The sequence below is a fragment of the Petromyzon marinus genome, chromosome 61 (assembly GCF_048934315.1).
Source record: "Petromyzon marinus isolate PM22_M1 ecotype Great Lakes invasive population chromosome 61, UKy_Petmar_22M1.pri1.0, whole genome shotgun sequence".
Lineage (NCBI taxonomy): Eukaryota > Metazoa > Chordata > Hyperoartia > Petromyzontiformes > Petromyzontidae > Petromyzon > Petromyzon marinus.
The window spans coordinates 1,293,919-1,317,386 of record NC_133727.1 but is presented as its reverse complement, the minus strand read 5'-3'; the positions used below and the strand labels follow the sequence as shown (position 1 = coordinate 1,317,386).

At 54.0% G+C, this 23,468-nt stretch overlaps 1 protein-coding gene across 2 annotated transcripts in view; it reads right to left on the bottom strand.

Moving 5' to 3' along the window:
- Window positions 1-8,593: 8,593 nt before the first annotated feature.
- Window positions 8,594-23,468, bottom strand: part of LOC116955788 (uncharacterized) — a 51,223-nt gene continuing 36,348 nt past the window's right edge. For both annotated transcript variants that reach the window (XM_032977113.2, XM_076053424.1), the window contains 5 exons: window positions 23,348-23,446; window positions 23,059-23,136; window positions 21,001-21,193; window positions 18,860-19,117; window positions 8,594-18,014 (listed from right to left, as the gene is read on the bottom strand). In XM_032977113.2, coding sequence (XP_032833004.2) covers window positions 17,522-18,014; window positions 18,860-19,117; window positions 21,001-21,193; window positions 23,059-23,136; window positions 23,348-23,446 — 1,121 coding nt within the window. In that variant the 3' untranslated portion in view covers window positions 8,594-17,521. The remainder of the gene's footprint in view (window positions 18,015-18,859; window positions 19,118-21,000; window positions 21,194-23,058; window positions 23,137-23,347; window positions 23,447-23,468) is intronic.

The window sequence follows — 23,468 nt, the reverse complement described above, 5'->3', positions numbered from 1 at the left end:
CGAACCCACAACCTCCTGTGTACCAGGCGAGGTAGTTAACATCTCACCACGGAGAGAGAGACACGCAAACTGCAAATATACAGCACCAGGTGTCAGGGTCAGGATCGAACCCATGACCTCCTGTATACCAGGCGAGGTAGTTAACATCTCACCACGGAGAGAGAGAGACACGCAAACTCCAAATATACAGCAGCACCAGGTGTCAGGGTCGGGATCGAACCCACGACCTCCTGTGTACCAGGCGAGGTAGTTAACATCTCCTCGCGACCGCGACACGGTGGCCACTGGCCTTTGTGTGATCACGATGATGATGATGATGGTGACGGTGGTGGTGATGGTGGTGTCGGAAGGTAATTCCGTTGGTATCGATGGTATTGGGGATGACATTGATGAGGAATCACGCTGACAGTGACGGTATTGATAATGACGGCACAACTGATGACGATATCATCATCACCGCACCTTTCGATGAGCACGGTTGTGCACGTACGGTGCGACACAAGTTCAACATACATACGTCGACACGCACACACACGTGCTTATTATGGTATCCGCACCCCTCCCATCACCATCTTGTGTACATGCTGAGCTCCTGCGTGTCGCAGCACGTGGGGACATGAAGGATGATGATGGTGGTGATATACACCGATTCGTAGCAAGTGGGAGGTAATTAATGATGATAATGATGATGTTGTTGCACTCATTCATAGCAGGTGGGTAGATAGGTAGGTGATGAGAGATGATGGTACGCACCCGTTCATACGGACCCTAAGCAGATGGCCCTTTGTTTATTTATAAAACAACACGTCGTATGATCAATGCAGTAAACAGGGACAGACGTTTCAAGTCACCCATAAGACGAATTATAATAACTTCGTCTTATAGAGAAACTGGCGGTAAGTACCCGGCGTTGCCCGGGCGAAAATGAAAGACACACAACAACCGCCATTCGCCACTAAGTGGCGGTGACGTCACCACGACGCTTGTACCAGGCCATGTGCACCTTGAGGCCACGTGACGTGTCGAACGCCCGCTGGCAGGAGGTCACGGGGCAGACCCAGGTGCCACGGGTCGACTGACTGAGATGACTGGCTGATGCACCACCTGTGCCCCCTACTGTGCCAACCTGCTGTGCTTTAGCCACCCGGCGCTCCGCTCGTTGTTGTGAGCGTCGCTCCTCCGCCCTCCGTTGTTGTTGGAGGGCGACTACCTCCAACTGCCCAGTAGCGTCCTTCACGAGCCTCCTCCACAGAGGCCGATCTTGACACCGCTGGTACCGGTCATCGCCAAATCCACTTAGCTCCAGTCCTCCTGTACCACATCACTCCATCTCTTCTCTAGCCCGTGCCGCGCCCGTTTAGTCCCCTCGATCCGGCCGAACAAAAGCTGTTTCGGCATGCGGTGGCTGGGCATGCGGGCTACATGACCCAGCCAATGCAGCCTTGCCTGCCAGAGGAGTTCACCGATGGGACCTTGCCCAGATCTTTCAAAGATTTGTGAGCTCCTCACACAATCCAGCCTGGTTAAACCCAGGATGGATCGTAGACAGGCTAGCCTAAATGTTTCTAACCGGCGAAGATGTTCCATTAGATGCTTACCTGAAACCGGATCCCCACCACCATCCATCCCAGAAGAATTCCCTCATCAAGACTCTGCACCATAGAGCCCAATGCATATCCGACCAGGAACACATAGCCAGTGAACTCAAGCACGTACACCAAGCTCTTAAGGCTAATGGTTACTCCGACTACACAATCCGCAAAGCTATCACTCCAACCATGAAGAAGGACCCTCTTGAGGAGCCATTCAAAACCATCACTTTACCCTACATTGCGGGGATCACAAAAAATATCTCCAAAATCTTGAATAAACACAAGATCCAGGTCCGATTCAACACATTGCATAAAATCCGTGATCTGGTTCCGTCTGTAAAAGATGTGATTCCGGACATACAGTACCCTGGCGTCTACAAACTAAGTTGCCTCTGTGGTAGTAGTCACATTGGAGAAACCAAACGCCATGTCTCGGACCGCATTCGTGAACACAAAGCAGACCTTAAACACGGTAGGACCAACACCTCGGCCGTGGCAGATCATTGTTATAATTCAGTAGGCTCACATGCCATTGACTTTTCCAAGACAGAGGTTCTTTGTGTAGTGGCCTTATTGACGACTTAGACTTGTTCTTTGGAGGCAACACGTATTTATTACAGACACTTCACTCTACAGTGGCTAATCTGATACTTGAAGAGGTAACGGCCTCTTGACCCGTACTCTATAGAGGGAACATTTCCCGAGCCTTAGCCCATGCTAGCTCCCTGGTTCCCTCTATCCTGGTCCTCTCTCAGGAGGCTGTCTGACCTGGCCCAGCTTCGGCGCAGGTCCCGATCACCAGCCACACGAGTCCGGCCCTCAGAAGGACATCGGGCCAAAGGAGTTCCAGGGTCTAGCTAGTTGATCTTGTTTCTTCACTGGCTCTTCATCTTGCTTGAGTCGAACTGCCCTCTCAGCTCTCCGGGTCCCCCCTTTTATACTGTCCCTCACTGAGGGGTGGGGCTGGGAGGGATCACAGCCCCGCCCCTCAGCCCCCCCAGGGTGGTGGCCGTAGCGGACGTGTGTGTGGCCACCGCCCTACAACCGCGTGTCCCCCTCCCGTAACACCTCTACATTTGCAAGCCATCTGGCTACCATGAGAGATTCGTTCATGAGGCTATCCACATATACAAACACGGAGACAATTTCAACCGAGAAGATGGAATCTGGCTTAGCAATCATTGGAAGGATTTAATAAACCGTTTCGGGTCTTAATTGATTGTTCACGCTTACGGTGGCTTTCAGACCGCATCCATTATTTTCGTCTCCCCCTTCCTCTTTTCCGAACATAGATGGACTCGTCCATCTGAACAAACTGCCAAATCGCTCTCCGTGGTGCTAACGTTAAAAAAACGCCACTTTTTTATTTTCTTGCTGTGGTTTTCACACCTGATTATGATTGCTTGTGTTGCAGTCGAAACGTCGTGAGAATTTTATTGTTTTATATTTTTATTATTTTATTGTTTCCCTTCTACGTGACTTTACCGAAAGAACAAAGAAAATAAATAATAGCTAAACTAAATAAATACTTTTATAAAAATTTCCGCTAATTGAACACATTTAAAGGTGACAGACGTGAAAAAGGAATTGGCTATTCCCACCGCGGGGCTTCGGGCCCCACGGTCAGACAGCCAAATCCCTCTCAAGCGCGCAGAGACTTTTATAGATACAATCAGATAAAAAGATGATGGTATGCACCTGTTCATCATAGCAGGTGGGTACATGACACGTGATGATGATGATGATGGTATGCACCTGTTCATCATAGCAGGTGGGTACATGACACGTGATGATGATGATGGTATGCACCCATTCATCATAGCAGGTGGGTACATGACACGTGATGATGATGGTATGCACCTGTTCATCATAGCAGGTGGGTACATGACACGTGATGGTGATGATGGTATACACCTGTTCATCATAGCAGATGGGTACATGACACGTGATGGTGATGATGATGGTATGCACCTGTTCATCATAGCAGGTGGGTACATGACACGTGATGATGATGGTATGCACCTGTTCATCATACCAGGTGGGTACATGACACGTGATGATGATGATGGTATACACCTGTTCGTCATAGCAGGTGGGTACATGACACGTGATGGTGATGATGGTATACACCTGTTCATCATAGCAGATGGGTACATGACACGTGATGGTGATGATGATGGTATGCACCTGTTCATCATAGCAGGTGGGTACATGACACGTGATGATGATGGTATGCACCTGTTCATCATACCAGGTGGGTACATGACACGTGATGATGATGATGATGGTATACACCTGTTCGTCATAGCAGGTGGGTACATGACACGTGATGGTGATGATGGTATACACCTGTTCATCATAGCAGATGGGTACATGACACGTGATGGTGATGATGATGGTATGCACCTGTTCATCATAGCAGGTGGGTACATGACACGTGATGATGATGGTATGCACCTGTTCATCATACCAGGTGGGTACATGACACGTGATGATGATGATGATGGTATGCACCCATTCATCATAGCAGGTGGGTACATGACACGTGATGATGATGGTATGCACCTGTTCATCATAGCAGGTGGGTACATGACACGTGATGGTGATGATGGTATACACCTGTTCATCATAGCAGGTGGGTACATGACACGTGATGGTGATGATGGTATGCACCTGTTCATCATAGCAGGTAGGTACATGACACGTGATGGTGATGATGGTATGCACCTGTTCATCATAGCAGATGGGTACATGACACATGATGGTGATGATGATGGTATGCACCTGTTCATCATAGCAGGTGGGTACATGACACGTGATGATGATGGTATGCACCTGTTCATCATAGCAGGTGGGTACATGACACGTGATGGTGATGATGGTATACACCTGTTCGTCATAGCAGGTGGGTACATGACACGTGATGATGATGATGGTATGCACCTGTTCATCATAGCAGATGGGTACATGACACGTGATGATGATGATGATGGTATGTACCTGTTCATCATACCAGGTGGGTACATGACACGTTATGGTGATGATGGTATGTACCTGTTCATCATACCAGGTGGGTACATGACACGTGATGATGATGATGGTATGCACCCATTCATCATAGCAGGTGGGTACATGACACGTGATGATGGTATGCACCTGTTCATCATAGCAGGTGGGTACATGACACGTGATGGTGATGATGGTATACACCTGTTCGTCATAGCAGGTGGGTACATGACACGTGATGGTGATGATGATGGTATGCACCTGTTCATCATAGCAGGTGGGTACATGACACGTGATGATGATGATGGTATGCACCTGTTCATCATAGCAGGTGGGTACATGACACGTGATGGTGATGATGGTATGCACCTGTTCATCATAGCAGGTGGGTACATGACACGTGATGATGGTATGCACCTGTTCATCATGGCAGGTGGGTACATGACACATGATGATGATGATGATGGTATGCACCCATTCATCATAGCAGGTGGGTACATGACACGTGATGATGATGGTATGCACCTGTTCATCATAGCAGGTGGGTACATGACACGTGATGGTGATGATGGTATACACCTGTTCGTCATAGCAGGTGAGTACATGACACGTGATGGTGATGATGGTATTCACCTGTTCATCATAGCAGGTGGGTACATGACACGTGATGGTGATGATGGTATTCAGCTGTTCATCATAGCAGGTGAGTACATGACACGTTATGGTGATGATGGTATGCACCTGTTCATCATAGCAGGTGGGTACATGACACGTGATGGTGATTATGGTATACTCCTGTTCATCATAGCAGGTGGGTACATGACACGTGATGGTGATGATGATGGTATGCACCTGTTCATCATAGCAGGTGGGTACATGACACGTGATGGTGATGATGGTATTCACCTGTTCATCATAGCAGGTGAGTACATGACACGTTATGGTGCTGATGATGGCATGCACCTGTTCATCATAGCAGGTGGGTACATGACACGTGATGGTGATGATGATGGTATGCACCTGTTCATCATAGCAGGTGGGTACATGACACGTGATGGTGATGATGGTATGCACCTGTTCATCATAGCAGGTGGGTACATGACACGTGGTGATGGTGATGATGGTATGCACCTGTTCATCATAGCAGGTGGGTACATGACACGTTATGGTGATGTTGGTATGCACCTGTTCATCACAGCAGGTGGGTACATAACACGTGGTGATGATGATGGTATTCACCTGTTCATCATAGCAGGTGGGTACATGACACGTGATGGTGATGATGGTATTCACCTGTTCATCATAGCAGGTGGGTACATGACACGTGGTGATGGTGATGATGGTATGCACCTGTTCATCATAGCAGGTGGGTACATGATACGTGGTGATGGTGATGATGGTATGCACTTGTTCATCGCTGTCCCCGCTGCCTCCGCTGCCCGGGCTGCCGCGTGCACTGCGGGGTCATCATGCCGCGCGCCTCCTGGGGAGCTCGCACGCTGCGCTACGTCTGATGCCCTCCCCCAACACCACCACCACCAGCCCACCACCACCACCAGCCCAACACCACCACCACCCCCCAACACCACCACCACCCAACACAACCACCACCCAACACCAACACCACCACCACCCAACACCACCACCCCCCAACACCACCACCACCACCCCCCAACACCACCAACACCACCAATACCAACACCACCACCGGCCCTGACGTTCCGGCTGCTCGCCTTATAATGCAGAGGCCAGGGCAGACAGCTGTTGGTGACGTCGGTAACGTTGGTGACGTCGGTTATATAATAATAATGTAAATGTATAAAGCACCCTTAAACAATCGTTCTCAGGGCGCTAATAAGTGGCCATCACCCAAGACGCTGCCGCTGCCTCCGCTCGTCGCGAGTAGCACTTCTGTTCTGGCTCATGAACTCCCAAAGCCAGGAGCCACCTCTCCCCGGTCGCCTCCAGGACCGCTCCTACAACCATGGGGAGGAGGGGCGGGGGGGGTAGTTTTGTGGGTTTTTAAATTACAAAGCCCCCTGGCAGCGCGGTTACGCATCTGTCTTCTGAAAATAAAAATAAAAACCTCTCCAATATTTTAGTTTTTCTCTGTTCCCTGGAGTCGTTTCGGGTCACGCGAGGGGGTCACGCGAGGGGGTCACGCGTCCGAGGGGGTCACGCGTCCGAGGGGGTCACGTGTCCGAGGGGGTCACGTGTCCGGGTGGGTCACGCGTCCGAGGGGGTCACGCGTCCGAGGGGGTCACGCGTCCGGGTGGGTCACGTGTGCAGTGGACCGTAGCGGCCACCGCGACGTGGGTCGACGTGCTCCCCGTTCACGGTCGCCAACGCCAGCGACGATTATCCAAACCGGTGCTGGGCGTCCCCCCCCTAGGTCGACTCGGCCTCAAAGTAGTACCACCTGGTGTGGTGCCAGGGCCAGGCGTGTGGTGTTGGCCACCCGCCTCACCTCGTGGTCAGCACCACACTGTTGGTGGGCGTCTTGCTCCTTCACGGGGCTCCATCTCGGCGTGATCCACCAACCCTGGATCACACGGGCAGGAGCCGCCACCATGCTAGGAATAAATCCACCACGGTGGCTGGGAGATGTTAACTACCTCGCCTGGTGTGCAGGAGCTCGTGGGTTCGATACCGATACTGACGCCTGCTGCTACTGCTGCTGTATATTTGGAGTTTGCGTGTCTCTCTGCCCTTGGTCGCGTGGATTTTTCTGATTCCCCCCCCCCCCCCCACATATAGAATCGACGTCACGCGATTAATAGAATTTTGATGCGATACATGTCCACGTGATCAGCCACTTTCGTCCAGGCATCATCCGTGGCCAGGTGGCTTCTGAAAAAGAGCCACGTAGCTCAGTGGGGGCCCTTGGCTGCTAAAATAAAAAAACAGCGTTTAGTTTAAATTTCGATATAAAGCTTTCGTGACTGCAGGGATTCATCTTCTTGGTTCTTTCGGTAAAGTCACCACGTAGAATGGGGATAAAATAATAAAAAATAAAATAAAAATTCTCACGACGTTTCAGAGGCAACACAAGCTTCCGTCTTCAGGTGGGACAGTCACAGCAAGATCGCTGATCAAGTGGGGAGGTTCAGAGCCTCGAGCTTAAATACAGGTTATAGGGGGGGGGGGGGGGGTCAAGTGGGGGACATTGATGGGGTGTGGGGCTAAGTTAATCATTCTTTTGCTCTGTTGATCGTACGGTACGTCCAGTGGGCCACTGCACGGGGGCAGTGGGAAAATTAAGTTAATCATTCTTTTGTTCTGTTGATGGTGTGGTACTTTACCGAAAGAACCAAAAAGATGATCGTTTAGTTTATAATAATAGGTTTTCCCCTTTTTTCTGCCAACAAAACAGCTGTGTTAAGATGTTAAAACACCAAACTGAAACCAATTTACAAGGAATCATGTCTGCATCAACCACAATACTTGTGGTCACAATGCAAACAAAAACCACACTCTGATAGTATATGATGATGCATTGTCTTTGAAACTGATTGGTCCACACCAGAGACGGCGTTCCTTAGACCCTCGTCTCAAACGGTGTTAGACCAGAGGACAACGCCACAAGGCGTCACACAGCTCAAAGACAACGCCACCATCAGATTAATGAGAGCTCGGGGTGAGCAGCTACATGAGGGGACCACCTTTGACCAGTTAATGCAGGCATGATTCCTTGTAAAAAGGTTTCAGTTTGGTGCGTTAACATCTCCACACGACTGTTTTGTTGCCAGAAAAAAGGGGAAAACCTATTCTCATATTTTGGTACTGGCAAAGGATGCCACATGATGTATAGTTTAGTTTAATTAAATAAATCCACACCACGTCTGGCAATGCCACGTGCTTACCCAGGAGTTGCAGAGTCTCAAGACATTGTTTTCAGGAGGTCCCTGCCACACCGGGGATATCCGGCTAATCTCGTTCGCGCGTTTACCCCGATGTGAAGCAGCGCGTTTAAATAAAGCGTACAAATGCAAAACTTTCGAGTCATATTATGACAAAGTACTTTATTCATGATAATGAATAGTTACACAGGTATATAAAAAGCACACGGTTAAGGCATATATTCTCCTGTCTTTCCTTCTTTTTCCATGGATTAAATGTTGCAAATGACGTTACGCGGTATTTCTTTTCATTTGAACACTATGTACACACACACGCGCGCGCGCCGTGTCACAGACAAGGGGTCTGTAATAATAAGAAATCGTTAAAAAGTCCAGGCCACAGACATCGCCGGAGATTCTAAAAGCACCCCCCCCCCCGCCTCCGAATGACTGCCCGTGTCCACGACACGATCTATCGGACGCAAAGGTGGAGTGTGGGTGGGCTACTCGGGGCTAGTTAGCGTGGATATTGCTGCTGCACGTGTAGGGGAACTCGGTAACGCGCGCTGCAGCAGGGGGCCCAGAATAAACACTCTCCCGCCGGTGGAACGTTTTGCTTTTTTGCCGAAGGGACATTTTGTTTTATAGGCGGGCGACGACGCGGCCCTCGCCACGCCGGCCCTCGCCACGGCGGCCCCCGCCACGGCGGCCCTCGCCACGACGCCGGCCCTCGCCACGCCGGCCCTCGCCACACATTGTCAGAGGGGTGGGGAAGGCGGCGGGGGGGGGGGCACTTTCGCCGATACGATATGGCCGAGCGTGAGGAGGGCCGCCACACCATTTGAAACCACTGAGCGAGGGGGGGGGGGGGTTAACAGCAGCACGATGGGGGTGGGAGGGGGGCGCAGGTCAGGGGGCCGCACTCAAGGCCACCCCAGTGACCCGTCAGTGGCCCCCGTGGCGGCCGTGCGATGAAGGCCACCGGGTTACGGCGGCGGTTCTTCTTAGCCTGGGGGTGCACGCAGCACCCCCTGGGGGTGGCAGGCTGCAGTAGAAGGTTAACAACTGTGTTGAGGGTTCATTACGAGGCTCCGAAACGGCGCTAAGTTTCTGGGCGAGGTAACGAAGCATTGGCAAGGTGGAAGGAGGACGGGCATCCGTCCGTCCGTTCGTCCGAGCAAGCTCTAAGCGGCTGTCCGAGCGCGACACCGCCGCTGCTGCTGCTGCTGCCTTCTGCCAACGGTGAAGCAGCAAACGCGCACGCTGCTTGAACGGGAAACAGTTCTCATCATCGTCATCATTAGCCACGAGCAAATCCACTGCTAGATGAAGGCCAGCAGACAATGGCGAGATGTTATCTCCCCCGCCTCGTACACAGGAGGTCATGGGTTCGATGCCGGACCCTGCCGATGCCGGTTGTATATTTGAAGCTCGCGTGTTCTCCCCCTGTTCTACAGTGAGCGAGTGGAAGGGTGAGTGGCCGGGTGAGAGTGTTGGTAGTGAGTGTGTTGACAGTGAGAGTGAGTGGAAGGGTGAGTGGCAGGGTGAGTGGCAGGATGAGAGTGTTGGTAGTGAGTGTGAGTGTTGGTAGTGAGTGTGAAAGTGTTGGTAGTGAGTGTGAGAGTGTTGGTAGTGAGTGTGAGAGTGTTGGTAGTGAGTGTGAGAGTGTTGGTAGTGAGTGTGAGAGTGTTGGTAGTGAGTGTGAGAGTGTTGGTAGTGAGTGTGTTGACAGTGAGTGGCAGGGTGAGTGTGTGTGAGAGTGAGTGTGTTGGTAGTGAGTGTTGACAGTGAGAGTGTTGGTAGTGAGTGTGTTGACAGTGAGTGGCAGGGTGAGAGTGGCAGGGTGAGAGTGTGTGAGAGTGAGTGTGTTGGTAGTGTGTTGGTAGTGAGTGTGAGAGTGTTGGCAGTGAGAGTGTTGGTAGTGAGTGGAGTCTGCATGTTCTCGTGGAGTGCTCTCCGGGTTCCTCCGGTTTTGCCTCCCCTCCACATTTAGAAACTTTCATTTATATTATTTGGCTGCTGCTAACAATTCCCACGTGTGATGATGATAGCCACTGACTATCCATCACACGTGGCCAGGTCGCCTCTGGAAATAAAGCCAGTAGCTGATTGGGCTTCACCCGCTAAAACAAAAGCTCACCTTCAGTACACATGAACAAAACTCACCCGCTGCTATTTTCTTTGTAAGTGCTCAGCACTCTTTATAAAAGTTGCGTTTCCCCCCACAAGAGGAGCATTTTTTGAAGTTTTCGTTTCACACACACACACCGAAATACGACGCAGGTTCAGAGCGAGCTGCGTGGACCGGCTGGTCCAGGCGAGAGGGGAGGCCAGGCACCGCTACCACTGCCGCCGCAGCAAAAGCGTTGAGCGGTGTGCGCCGGGATTGACGACGACGCTTCGATGGCTCGCTCGTGCCCCCCCTCCCTCACCTCCTAACAGGACCCACAACTGCACCCTCACAGCTGCTATGGATACTCCCTCGTTACTCACCAAATTGCCATGGCCCCCCGCGATTTCAGCTATCCGCGAATCGCATTTGGGACTCGAAACAGCTGCGTCGAGAGATCGTGGCGAGAGAGATCGTGGCGAGAGAGAATTTCTCGAAGATTTAGACGCATCTGCAGACGTCGCCGCGCAGAATCTTCGCAGAGCCAACATCGTTGCCCGCAGAAATGTCCGACTCACGAGCTTCTCCGGGAAGAGGATCTCTCGCGAGTATCGAGTGAGCACCGCATAGCGATCCAATTCCTTACTCTTAAGACGCGCGGGCAAATTCACGTCAAAGGGTTTTTTTTCGTGTCACGTCGCTGAAAACAGAAGATCGATTCGGCCGAGAGATGCCCGTGTGAGATTACACGAATGTAATACGACGGGCGATGGCAGAGAGAACGTGAACTATGCACCCCGGGGTCTTGCCGCTACAACACTCGTGGCGGGGGGGGGGGGGGCTATCCCTGGCGGTCGCCGCTGCGCGTGGCTCACCGAAGATCCGCGGTCTTCCCGTGCCGCAGAACTCCACCTCGAATGCCGTCTGTGCCGGCGAGCTCCGCTGGCCAAATGGTCGGGAGAAAAAAAAAATGTGAAAGGGCGTCAAGACCGCTCACGCCGGGGGCCGAAGCCAGAAGAGTGAAGGGAACGGCGTGGGGCTGGCAACGGGCGCGAGCACAGCGAAAACCATCCCGGCTCTCAAGTTTGTTACTGCTGGGTCTGTGCAAACCACCGAAGCAACAAAGTTGCATAGGACTGCCCGTGGGGTAACGCCGCAGGGACGGCATGGAACGAAACCCGCAGGCGGGGGATGAGGTTGCAGCGCTTCGACAATCGGGACTCGGGGAGGCCGCCTCCACGCTTCACGCGGCCGCTTTGTCCACGTCCGAGCGAGCGGTTGTGCGACAGGGAAAAAACTCCGCCGTGGTGAGACGTTACCTACCTCGCCTGGTCTACAGGAGGTCGTGGGTTCGATCCCCAGCCTGACGCGCGCCGTATATTTGGAGTTTGCGTGTCTCTATATCTCTCCACGTGGTCGCGTGGACTTTCCTCCGGGTCCACCTCTGGTTTTTGCCTCCACGTTGAGAATCGACGTCGCGCGTTTAGACCATTTGGCGGCGATACATTTTCCACGTGATGATGATCAGTCACTTCGTTGGGCTATCAAGTAGCGGACGAATACCGCCGTTAACCTTTGGACAATGGCCAAACGTTACCCAGGATCCCCTGTGGTTAAAACATTAACCAAATGACGCATGAACAAACGCCGTTCTAATTTTCTGTTAAAATCCGAGTGAGCGTTACCCTCCACCTACCCACCTCTACAGTCGCCTCTAGCTGGGGGGAGGGATGAAAAATAATTCTAAAGTGAACATTTGCTACATCTTGGAAGCGTAGGTTACACGGCGAATATTACCGTGCGAATATTACCGAAAGTACGCATTAAATTGCAGTGCTCTCCAAAAGAACGTCACAGCTCCAGCTCAGGCCGAGTGTGCATCTGCAGAAGCCGGCACGCGAGGAAGGGGGCCGGTGCACACGTTGCGAGTTTACCAAAAGTCAAAATAATAAAATCAGAAATTTTGCAGATTTTTTTCTTCTTCCACTTTCTCTTCAAATATATTGTGCGTCGCTCAAAAAGTTGAATGCGCGCACGCACGCACACACACAGCGCTACTCCTTGAGATCATCGGCACGGTCTGCTGTACAGCAAGCCGGGATTTGTTTTGACTCAAACAGGAGGAAGGATTTCTCCACGAACTCTGGCTGACGCCTGATGAGGCTGGCTGCTGTTGTACCGAGCGGCGAAAATGTCAACACGGCTACTCGAATTGTAAATGTCATCGCGATATTTACTCTCCCAAACACACGAGCGGTGTTAGTAACAAATTGGCACGTTTTGTTCACGTTGACAAACCTCACTCATCGGCCGTGTCGGCTGGCGGCGGTGTATTAAGACGCATTCAAACATTTGCACGATCTAACCCAAAGCAAACCTCCAGTCACGCTGTTGCTGCCGTTTAATGTTTAACTTACAAGCGAGAGAGCCGCGCGTTCGCTACGCGCCCTAACAGAAACCCACTCTTGGCGTCGTCCGCTCAACGCTGTTACCCAGGCCAGGTGGAGCAGAGAGTCCGTAAACTGACCGGGCGCGTCGCGATCGTCACCGCCCTCCCCACCACCAACAGCATGTCGCGATACACGCCACGCTACCCCGCCCCAAGAGTCTTTAAAACCGAGGTGGCAAATGTCACGGAATACGGGGGGTGGGAGTGTACAGGTTCTGCGACGAGTTCTCTCCCTCGCACGCTCCGACACTTTAAAAAGGAATTTCTCCGGCGCTCTCCCGGTCCTCCTGGATCAAGTTGTGTTTGCGTGTGTGTGTGCGGGGTGCTTTTGTACCCTTCTCTGAAAACGAGCGGCGATTAGAAACTTCCGGGACACTTTAAAAAGAGTTTGCGGGAGAGGGGGGGGCATACGGTTTGCTGTGAACGCACAAAAAAAGGTGCCTTTTAAGAAATCTTAAAAAAAACTAAGAATTTTAGTTTTTTTTAATTACAGAAATTGTAAACGTACAATGTCATCGTCGGTATGGCCCAGGACTGTCAGCACCCAGTGGGTGACAACAGCGCGTGTCTGCTCTACACTAGTTTAACACGCAGAGAGTTAGAGGCTTTTACGACCAATATTATCCAAAGGCTTTTATCAGATTAGATCACGTAAATATAAATTTGTCGTTAAACCAGCCACAGCCAATCGGTAAGGAGAGGAGATGGCGCACACCTTTCCCTCTATTTAACGAAACGGGAGGATTTCTCCACAAGTCTGACTGCCGCCTGCTGATGCCGGTTGTAACTACTGGCGAAACGTCGTACTCCGATTGTAAAATGTTGTGTGGCTTTGCTCTCCAACACAACCGGTTAGTGCTGTACAAGTGACGAATTGGCCACGTTCTGTTGACACGACAAACCTTAGCAATTGGCTGTGTCGGGTGGTGTGGCGGATTTAACGGCACATTTATACATTCACGCGCTCCAACCCAAAAAACCCCCGTGCGTTATGCTCGGCGCTAAACTACGTTATTGTCCGTCCCCCCCATCAAATTCGTGTTCATCGGCAACCGAAAAAGACCGGGGGGGGGTAAAAGAAGGGAGAGAGGCTTCAAAACACGAAGATCCAACAGGATGTAGAGTCGATGTGGGACACACCTTACCCAGGGATGTACACCGTGGACTGCCCGACGCGAGATCACCTTCACACGCAGTGCCGCAACAGCGCACAGCAACCGAGCTGCAAAGCCACCGGGCGATCGTGTCGCTAGGAGGCTGCACCTCGCGGCGGCTCGCCCGAGTCACTGAAAGTAAAGATTTTCTTCTCAATCGGAAGCTTCAAGGGACGCTTGCGTCAAGACGGTCCGGAACGCCGCTACTCCTATTGGGTTACGTAATCGATTGGGGTTTGACGAAACCGCCGTCGTCACGGATCAATGATTTCGCCTGCCGCCGAAGACCGAACGACGCCTCCTTCACCACGCTCGTCTCGCTCCGCCGGCGTCTGCTGGAGGGGCCGTGCACAGTCTGGCGACGTGCAAGGGGTGGACGAGAACGGGGGCCTGTGCCCCCCCCCCCCACACCAACAAATGGTCGTCGTCGTTCCGACCAAGCTGGCTCGGCCGGCCGCGAGACGACCGAATGAGCGGCACGCGACGGCACGCGAGGCCACAGCGGTAGAGGCCGGAGCATTCCGTGCGGACAACAAACGAAGCGGAGCGAATGGAAATTCGTCGGGTCCCAATCTCGCATTAAAATTCAGGCTCTTATTTACCGCTACAGCTAACAAAAATGTGTTCATCGCATCTACGTTGGCCGCCATCCCAGATTTCTGCTTGGAAGCAGCGCGTGCCAACACCGATACACCAACCACGACGGCTCCCTTCGTTTCTCAGTAAAATAAAAGAAACCGTGTTTGCGTTTATTGCTCCGGACATTTCTGTAAGTGCGAACAATCGGTGTTAACTGGCCCACTCAAGAGCGGACTCGTTGGGAGCGAGACGCAAGCCGCGAACGGCACTGCGCGACCGTAAGCGGTGGTGCGAAAATTTGGGGGGGGGGGGGGCAGGAGGAGGGGGGGGGGGCCGCATCGGTCAAGCGGCTGGGCAAACCCAAAGCCGCTCTTCTGCGCGTGCCCACCACCGGAAGCCAACGGAAGGGGTCACGCCCGATTATTTTTTGCCGAAATTTCATCGGCATTAATAAAACGTTTCCCAACTCTCCACCGGGGTGGTGGGGGGAGCGCCATCTCCCGGCGTGCGCGCGGGAATCTAAACGATGGTGCGGCACAATTTCACAAATCCGTCCACCCAGCTGGAGTAAAACGGGTTCAACAATCGGCAGGCTGCGTGTGCATTGAGATTATTGATATTGTTTGGCCGCTACAAATTTCCACGTGAAAAGCCACTTTGGTGCAGACGTCACTTGTGGCCAGGCCCGCTTCCGAAAAACAAGCTAAATAAGCCTCGGTGGGCTTCACCTGGTAAACATAAAAAAAATTAGCTTGAGTGACGAATCCGACCCACCCCACACGCCCTCCCTCCCCTTGCTAGACACCTGCGAAAGAGCTGCATAGCTCCACGGATTCCTCCTCCAATATAAAATAAAGCTTCTTCATCCTTGCTACTCACCCCCCCCCCCCCCCCGGCCTCTCCTGCGCGGGAAGAGTAGGCCAAGACAAAACAAAAACAACCCTCTCTCTCTCGAGGGGGGGCTCTCGAGCGCGGCGTGGTCACTCCCCGCCAGCGGTGGTTGCGAGGCGGCAGCTGCGGGGCTGCACCTTTGCACTTGTGAGCCAACTCGACTTTCGTCGCCGCGCTACCAAGGGGGGGCACAGCAGGGTTGGCGAGCCCGCAGCCAAATCGCCTCTTGCGGGCAGCAGAGGGGTGGCAGCAGCTTGCAGCAAGCGGCGATTTCTTTCGCGGTTCTTCCCGTCTGTCGCTTCCGCTCAAAAGAGTTGTAGCGGTGGCCATCACCGTTTGGGCGCACGAGTCGGCAGAGGGTGCCGAAGAGCGAAAGGAAATCGACCTTTTGGAACTACGGCGGGAGGCGGCCGCCGCTGCCCAGCAAGCTCCCGGGGGGACGCGGTGACACGCGGAGGAGGGCGAGGAGGGGGGCGAGGGGGGCGAGGGGGGCGAGGGGGGCGCGGAGAGGCGGCCGAGTGACCACGGCAGCCGCCAACGAGGGAGCTCGAAAGCTTAAAAGACGCCGCGAGTCTTAGCAGCATCCATTGAAGCGCTGTCGTCCCGACAGTTCTGTTCCTTCGCCTGAAGAAGGGCTACTTTGTGCTGTGGCCGAAACGTCGTGAGAATTTTATCGCCCCACTTTGTTTTATCGTTTTAGTCTCATTCTACGTGGTGACTTTACCGAAAGAACCAAGAAGGTGAATCCTTGCAGTCACGAAAGCTTCAAATCGAGGGAGCTCCTCCTCAATTTGTAGCAGAGACAGAGACACAGTGGGGGAGGGGGGGAGAGTGTTACGGTGAATCAAGCCTGCTGTTTAGCGACTCTGGGGTAGTAGTGTATGAGTTTGCATTTTTACACCAGCGAGAGATATAAGAGAGCGATAAAAAAAACGCACCACGGTCGATAGAAAAATTACACAAATTGCGATCAGCACCCGGGGCGGTGGATTTGTACATTGGTTGTTGTTGTTGCTGCTGCTGCTGCTGCAGAGTGAATGGGCATCTGCCGCCCGCTGGCCATAATAAGTGTTCTGGTACAACGGCGGACACGGGAATTGATTTTGCCCGAGGTGCTGGCCCGCAATAACGCAACGGAAGGACATATTTTTTTTTAAAGCCGTCGTGAGACGGCCGATAAGGTACAAGACAAAAGAAGGGTCGTCGGGAATTCAAAAATAGACTGGTAATTTCAACATACCAGGTTCTGTACAATATCAACAACGGTCGACACAAACATGCGCCAACATTCCACGGCAACGTTCGGAAGTCCGTGTCATTTAAAAAAGAAGAAGTTAGTTTTGATGCACTGCAAAAAAAAAACGCGGTTCGCTCCGTTGCCCAGAGGCGGAGTAAACATTTCTTTTGGTCTAAACTAGGTGGCGGCGGATGCTTGTTTTCGTTACGGGATGAACGTCCGTCGGTACAGGCGACGGTGCCGTGCTCGTTGGGGGGGGGGTAACCGATGGGGACGGAGGCCTGCGCGTGTCATGGCACCTACTACTACGACGACGGCACAGCGCTCGCACGAGTGCCGTGCGCGAAAGCGACAGCTTTGGCGGGGTCCAACGGTGCTGCTTTAAGTTACAAAACAAACAGAAAAACGAAAGAAATCAACAACAGAAAACAGAAAACCAAAACAAACAACTCTCTTCTTTGAGAAGCATATAAATTGATTGTCATTTAGTTTTGTATATTCTCCCGAGTCCACTTTGATCCCTTCCACGGTATGTACACCCAAGTGACGCCCGCCGGGCACGCGGGGTCGGGGGTCGGGGGTCGGGGGGAAGAGGAGGACGACAAGGGGGCGACGGATTCAGCGGCCGTGCCGCCGCCGCCCCCCAATCCCCCTGAACCACCCGTCACACCCTCTCCTCCTTCATAGTCACCACCTCCACCTCGGGGCTCTCCGACACGACCATCTCCGAGTGCGGCACGATGTGCAGCGGCACCTCCTCGCTCGCCGTCGGCGCGGCGGCGCCGGGCGCCGTCTGCGCCTGCTCGCTGGGCAGCGAGAAGAGCAGCTGCGTGGCCTCCCCGTGCTCGCCGTTGGCGACGGGCGTCAGCACCAGGATGTACTCGTGCTGCTGCTGCTGCTGCTGGTGCCCCCCGACCCCCGCGGCGATGGCGGGAGTCGCGGCCGAGCCCACGGCGCCCGCGTCGCTCACGTACGTCGTGGCGATGACGGTCCCGGGCGGCAGGTCGTGCAGGGCGCCTCCGCCCGCCGTCTGCAGCAGGATTCTCGGGCTGCCGGCGCCGCCCCCGCCGGAGAGGTTGAGGACTTGGCCGGAAGCGAGCGCTACCGATTGCCGGTAGGCGGTGTCTATGGAGATCACCGAAGGCATCTGCACCGCGCTGCGGACGAGAACGCGCGGGCGCGCGACGGCGCGTCAGCGACAATCGGAGACGGCGCCCCAGCGCCCCCGCCAGAGGGAGGCCCGTGGAGCGGCCCTTGCCGACGCACGACAAGGGCCATGGAGCACGGGTGGGTAGGCACGGTGCTGAAGACGTTCAACGTGCGGACGAGGGGCGCGCACACGTCGCAGCGGCGTAAGGACGTCACGTGATTGTGGCGAGATGTTAACTGCCTCGCCCTGGTACACAGGAGGCACACAGGAGGTACACAGGAGGTACACAGGAGGTACACAGGAGGTACACAGGAGGTACACAGGAGGCACACAGGAGATACACAGGTGGTACGCAGGAGGTGTACAGGAGGCACACAAGAGGTGTACAGGAGGCGTACAGGAGGTACACAAGAGGTGTACAGGAGGTACACAGGAGGCACACAGGAGGTACACAGGAGGCGTACAGGAGGCACACAGGTGTACAGGAGGCACAGGTGTACAGGAGGCGCACAGGTGTACAGGAGGCACACAGGTGTACAGGAGGCACACAGAGGCAAACAGGAGGCGTACAGGAGGTACACAGGAGGCACACAGGAGGTCGTGGGGTCTGATAACGACCCTGACGCCTGCCGTATATTTGGAGCTTGCGTCTCTCGCTCCCTCTGCACCCCGTGGTCACGTGGATTTTTCTCCGGGCCCTCCGGTTTTCCCCTCAAACATTTAAAATCAACGTGACACGTTCCAAGAGTATTTTGGCTGCCGTAAATTTCCAACGTGACGATACGCCACTGCCTCCAGCTATCATTATCAAGCATCGTTATTTTTGTTTTCCCGTCGACGCTCGCCACCCACCGGACGGTCGTCATGCACGGCGTCCCACCAATCTTCTTGGGCCTGGCTGGAGACGCCGCCACCGCCGCCGCCTTCACCCGCAGCGGCGGGGGGGCGCTCTGTTGCAGCTCGGCGCTCAGCGAGGCGATGACCGACTCGTGTCCCGAGTCGTCCGACGGGTCGCCCAGGTCGTCCAGGAAGCCCTTGGGCATCTCCTTGAACTGGTAGACGAGGCGCTGGCCCTCCACCTTGGCCAGGATGCCGCGCTGGTAGTAGTAGCTGCGGCGGCAGAGGTGGGGGGCGAGTTAAAAGAGGGGGCTACGCACGGTTGCGGCTCGAGCGGGGGTACAGCTGCGGGTGGAGGGACACGAATGCAGGTGGGCACAGTTGTGGGTGGAGTGGGGGCACAGCCGTGGACGGAGGTGGGCACGGCCGCTGGCATCTCGCCGATTCCCCGCGCAACACTCGCCACAATCAGCCAGCCAGATCGTTATTGAACACTTCGGCTTTCGTGACAAATATTACCCATAGCAAAGTTTTTTTTGGGTTAAGACAGAGTAAATGCAAATGTTGTGTTTACTCTCCAACAACGCCGGGCGGCTAAAACACAGCAAGTTGATATAGCAGGGGGCACAGGTGGTGCATTGGCCAGTCATCTCAGTTGACCCATGCCACCTGGGTCTGTTCCCTGACCTCCTGCCAGCGGGCGTTCAACACTTCACGTGGCCTTTAAAGTTCGCATATCCTGGCACAAGCACCGTAGTGACGTTACCGCCACTCAGCGGCGAACGGCGTTTTTTGTTGTTAAGCTGTAGTGCAGCGGTTAGCGCGCTGCGCTATTAAACTGGCGACCCGAGTTCCATTCCCGCTCATGGCCACCAAAACACCAGTGACAATTATCCGAACCGGTACCCGGGTTCCTCAAGGTCGACTCAGCCTCAACCGAGCACCTCGTGTGATGTGTAAACATCGCCACTTGGGAGACAAAGGCGGCCGAGCGTGGTGCTGGCCACCCACCCCCTCGTGCACCTTTCCGGCCTTCATAGGTGCTCGCTAACAGCACTCGGCCCAAAAGTCTGTAAAGGCTACACGGTGGATCTTTGTCTGTTTTTTAATAGGCAAATGAGACGGAGCGCGTTTGCTTAGACGGGAACCAAAACTGCGGTGCGCTTTTGTGAATGGCGATCGAGCAGCATAAATAGCGGCTTGGCCATCGTCAACGGTGGCTAGGGGATGTTAACTACCTCGCCTGGAATTCAGGAGGTCGCGAGTTCAATCCAGACCCTTACGCCCGCTACATATATATTTGGAGTTGGCGCGTCTCTCTCTCTCTCTCCCCGTGGTAGCGTGGATTTTTCTCCGGGTCCTCCGCTTTTTCCCTCCACATCAATGTGAGTTTAGAGAGCATTTTGGCAGAAGTGTCAGCGAGCCTGTGACACTTCACGTGGCCACAAAGTGCACCAGGCCTGGCACAGGTGCCGCGGTGACGTCACCGCCACTTGGTGGCGAATGGCGGGTGTTGTTGCTGTACGTATGCATGTAGAACTTCTTTCGCACCGTACAAAGTCAAACCGTGCTAATCGGAGCTGCGGGGCAAGGACAACAAGAAAAATTAAGGTAGGGTCGGGTTAGAATATGGATAGGGTCAGAGAATTTTATTATTTTCCACTGAGCTATACAGCTCTTTTTGAGAAGCGACCTGGTCACAAATGATAGCTCAAAGAAGTTGCCGATCATGTGGAGAGATTCATAGCAGCCAAATACTCTCAACGCGTGACGTCCATTCTAAATGTGGATGGGAAAAAACCGGAGGACACGGAGCAAAATCCACGCGACCACGGAGAGAGTGTGCAAACTCAACATATACAGCAGGCGTTAGGATCGGGATCGAGGCCACAACCTCCTTCATACCTGGCAAGGCAGCAGTAAACTTTGTGTCACCGTGGTGCCACCGAGTGGACTGTGTAAGACTGGGTTTAAGGTGCGGGCTAGGGTTAAGTCTGCGCGACCTCGGCGTAGCGTCTGGGCAGCCTCGGGGACACACACTCGCGCGGGCCTATCGAGAACCACACGAGGCCACGGGACCAATCATCAGGCTCCCCCGAGCCCACGGGACCGGGTAGAATCAACCGGCAAACCCCCCCCCCCGACCCCGGGCTCACCGCAGCGCCCGGCCCATCGTCTCGTAGTTCATGTCGGGCTTGTTCTTGTGCTTGCCCCAGAGTTGCGACACGGCCTTCGAGTCGACGAGCTTGAAGATTCCCTTCTCTCGCTCGGTCCACTTGATGAGGCGCGGGCACGTGCTCTTGTTCTGCAGCAGCGACAGCAGGAACTCCCACAGGTACACCGTGTGGCCTGTACGCAGGCGGTGGGCGGCCGGGGGAGGTCGACACGTCAGCGCAAGTTTGCTCGATCATCGGGGTGACGCGGGCGGTCAAAACACTTAAAAAAATAACGCTTTCATTTTACATTGCAGCATCATTCATGCCAACGGCTTTCCCACAAAGCTGTACATTCATTATGCAGACACGCGCGGTTGGCTACGTAGGGCGTCAAAGAAGCCCAACACACGCACGCATACACACCAAGCAAATAAAAACCTTAACTACTGCTACCCAGCAAAATGAAAAATGAATAAACAAATTAAGAAATGGCTCTTGCCTATAACTAACACGCGGCAACCGTGCAGCGTTGTGTTTAAAAGGCCTGGCTCTGTACGCTCAACTTCGTTTGCACCGTACATCGCCAACCGTGACACAGCGGACGTGCCGATGAGACTCGGGAAGCCCTTCTCCAAAAACGCCCAGAGCCAGCGCAGGACTCTCAGGGCGTGGTGGGTAACGGGGCGGCGGTCACCCGCGTGGCTATTTGCCCAGTCAGGCAGGAACCCAAGCCGGGCCGGGCGTACCCGACCGTGACGCGCGGCGACGCGATGGCCTCACGTGACGCATCGGAACCTGGCACGGGCCAAGGAGGTGGTCCGGGGGGGGGGGGGGGGGGGGGGGAGTCTCGTGCACGCGCGAAGTCGGCGGCTTGTACAGCGGGGGGAGGGGGGGAGGGGGGGGGACCAACCTGGCACCTCCTGAGCCGTGCCAGGCCTGGCTCAGTTGCACAGTGGACACGAAAACAAGTTCCAGAGTTTGTCCGCACGAAACGAAATGCTGCTGGGGAATATCGTTGCGCAAGGCCCATTTAGACCGACGGGAGCTAAATGTTGTGGGTTATAACTGTGCTCAAACGCACTGCCTGTGGCAGTGTTTACTGTAATTGGATACCAGGGCTAACGTAAACAACAGAGCGTCACCCTTACAGACAACCCAAGTATGCATGGATGTTGAACTTCTTACGCACGGTATGCAGCCAACCGTGCTAAAATCTGGAGGTGCGATATGCAACTGGTACGTACTTTTTTTTTTTAAACTTCTACACCTTTCATTATTTTTATTAGTTTGTCTTTAGAAAACTTGCTTGCCGTTTCTCTGTTTTGAACTCCTCATCGCAGTTTCGTAAAGTTTACACTCCATGGTTCTTTCGGTAAAGTCACGTCGGTATAAAATAAATTAAATCACGACGTTTCGGGCGCAACACAAGCGTCCGTCATCAGGTGGGACAACCACAGCGAGAAACAATTGCTGAAGTGGGCAAAAGGGCTGCTGCGACAAGAGGCCATATAGGCAAGAGAGGTGGGGGGAAGAGCCAGGGAGGAGAGACACGGAGGGTGAGGGTTTGGGGTAGGGCGAGTGGAGGCTACAAGTAAGACACAAGCACGTGTGACTTTACCGAAAGAACCAAAGAGTATGGATCCCCCGCAGTCACGAAAACTTCACATCTAGATTTTGTTTGTTTGTTGTAACTTGCCGACACGCCCCGACTGGACGTCTGTGAAAAAGAGCTTCATCGGTTCAGGGGATCTCTCCTCAAGTATTGCTATGTTGGATCCTCATTCATTGGAGCCAGACTAATTGTTAGGAGGCCATCTAAACACGTACAGGTTCAATAAAGATTGCGGTCGTATCAAGAGGCGGAGGGGCTTGGTACCTTGACAGACGACACTCAGACCGCTCGCAGAGAAACGCCATCTCCTTGGGCCAGCCGAGTTGGTCATCACCCCCACTGAGAGCGAGTGAGCGGGCGAACGACCGATCGGGCGAGCGAACGACCGATCGGGCGAGCGAACGTGCAATCACGGGGTCACCCAACTTCTGTAAATCTCTCGTTACCTTCTCGCGACTTCTTCTTGGCCGGCGTGTCCGGGTTCAGAGAGGGGGAGCACGGGCGAGTCGTCTTGGTTTTCCGCCCTGAAACGGCGGAGAAGCGGCCGTCACGCCCGCATCCACACGGCACACACGGCACACCACACACACGGCACACCACACACGGCACACCACACACACGGCCCACCACCAGCACGACCGTGGCAGTTGCAGAGGCGAACAGTCGCTGGGGGCAACCATCACTGGCAACGCCTTCTGCTGTGAAGCAACTGCAAGGGGGGGGTGCGGGCATCACCTTTCTTTTTCCGCGGGGACTGGGCGCCGTCGTGCAGCGGAGATTTGTCGAACGATCCCGGGGAGTCGGGCGGCACAAACACCTCCACCTCGGCCGCCACTGCGGCGACGACACGGAGGGG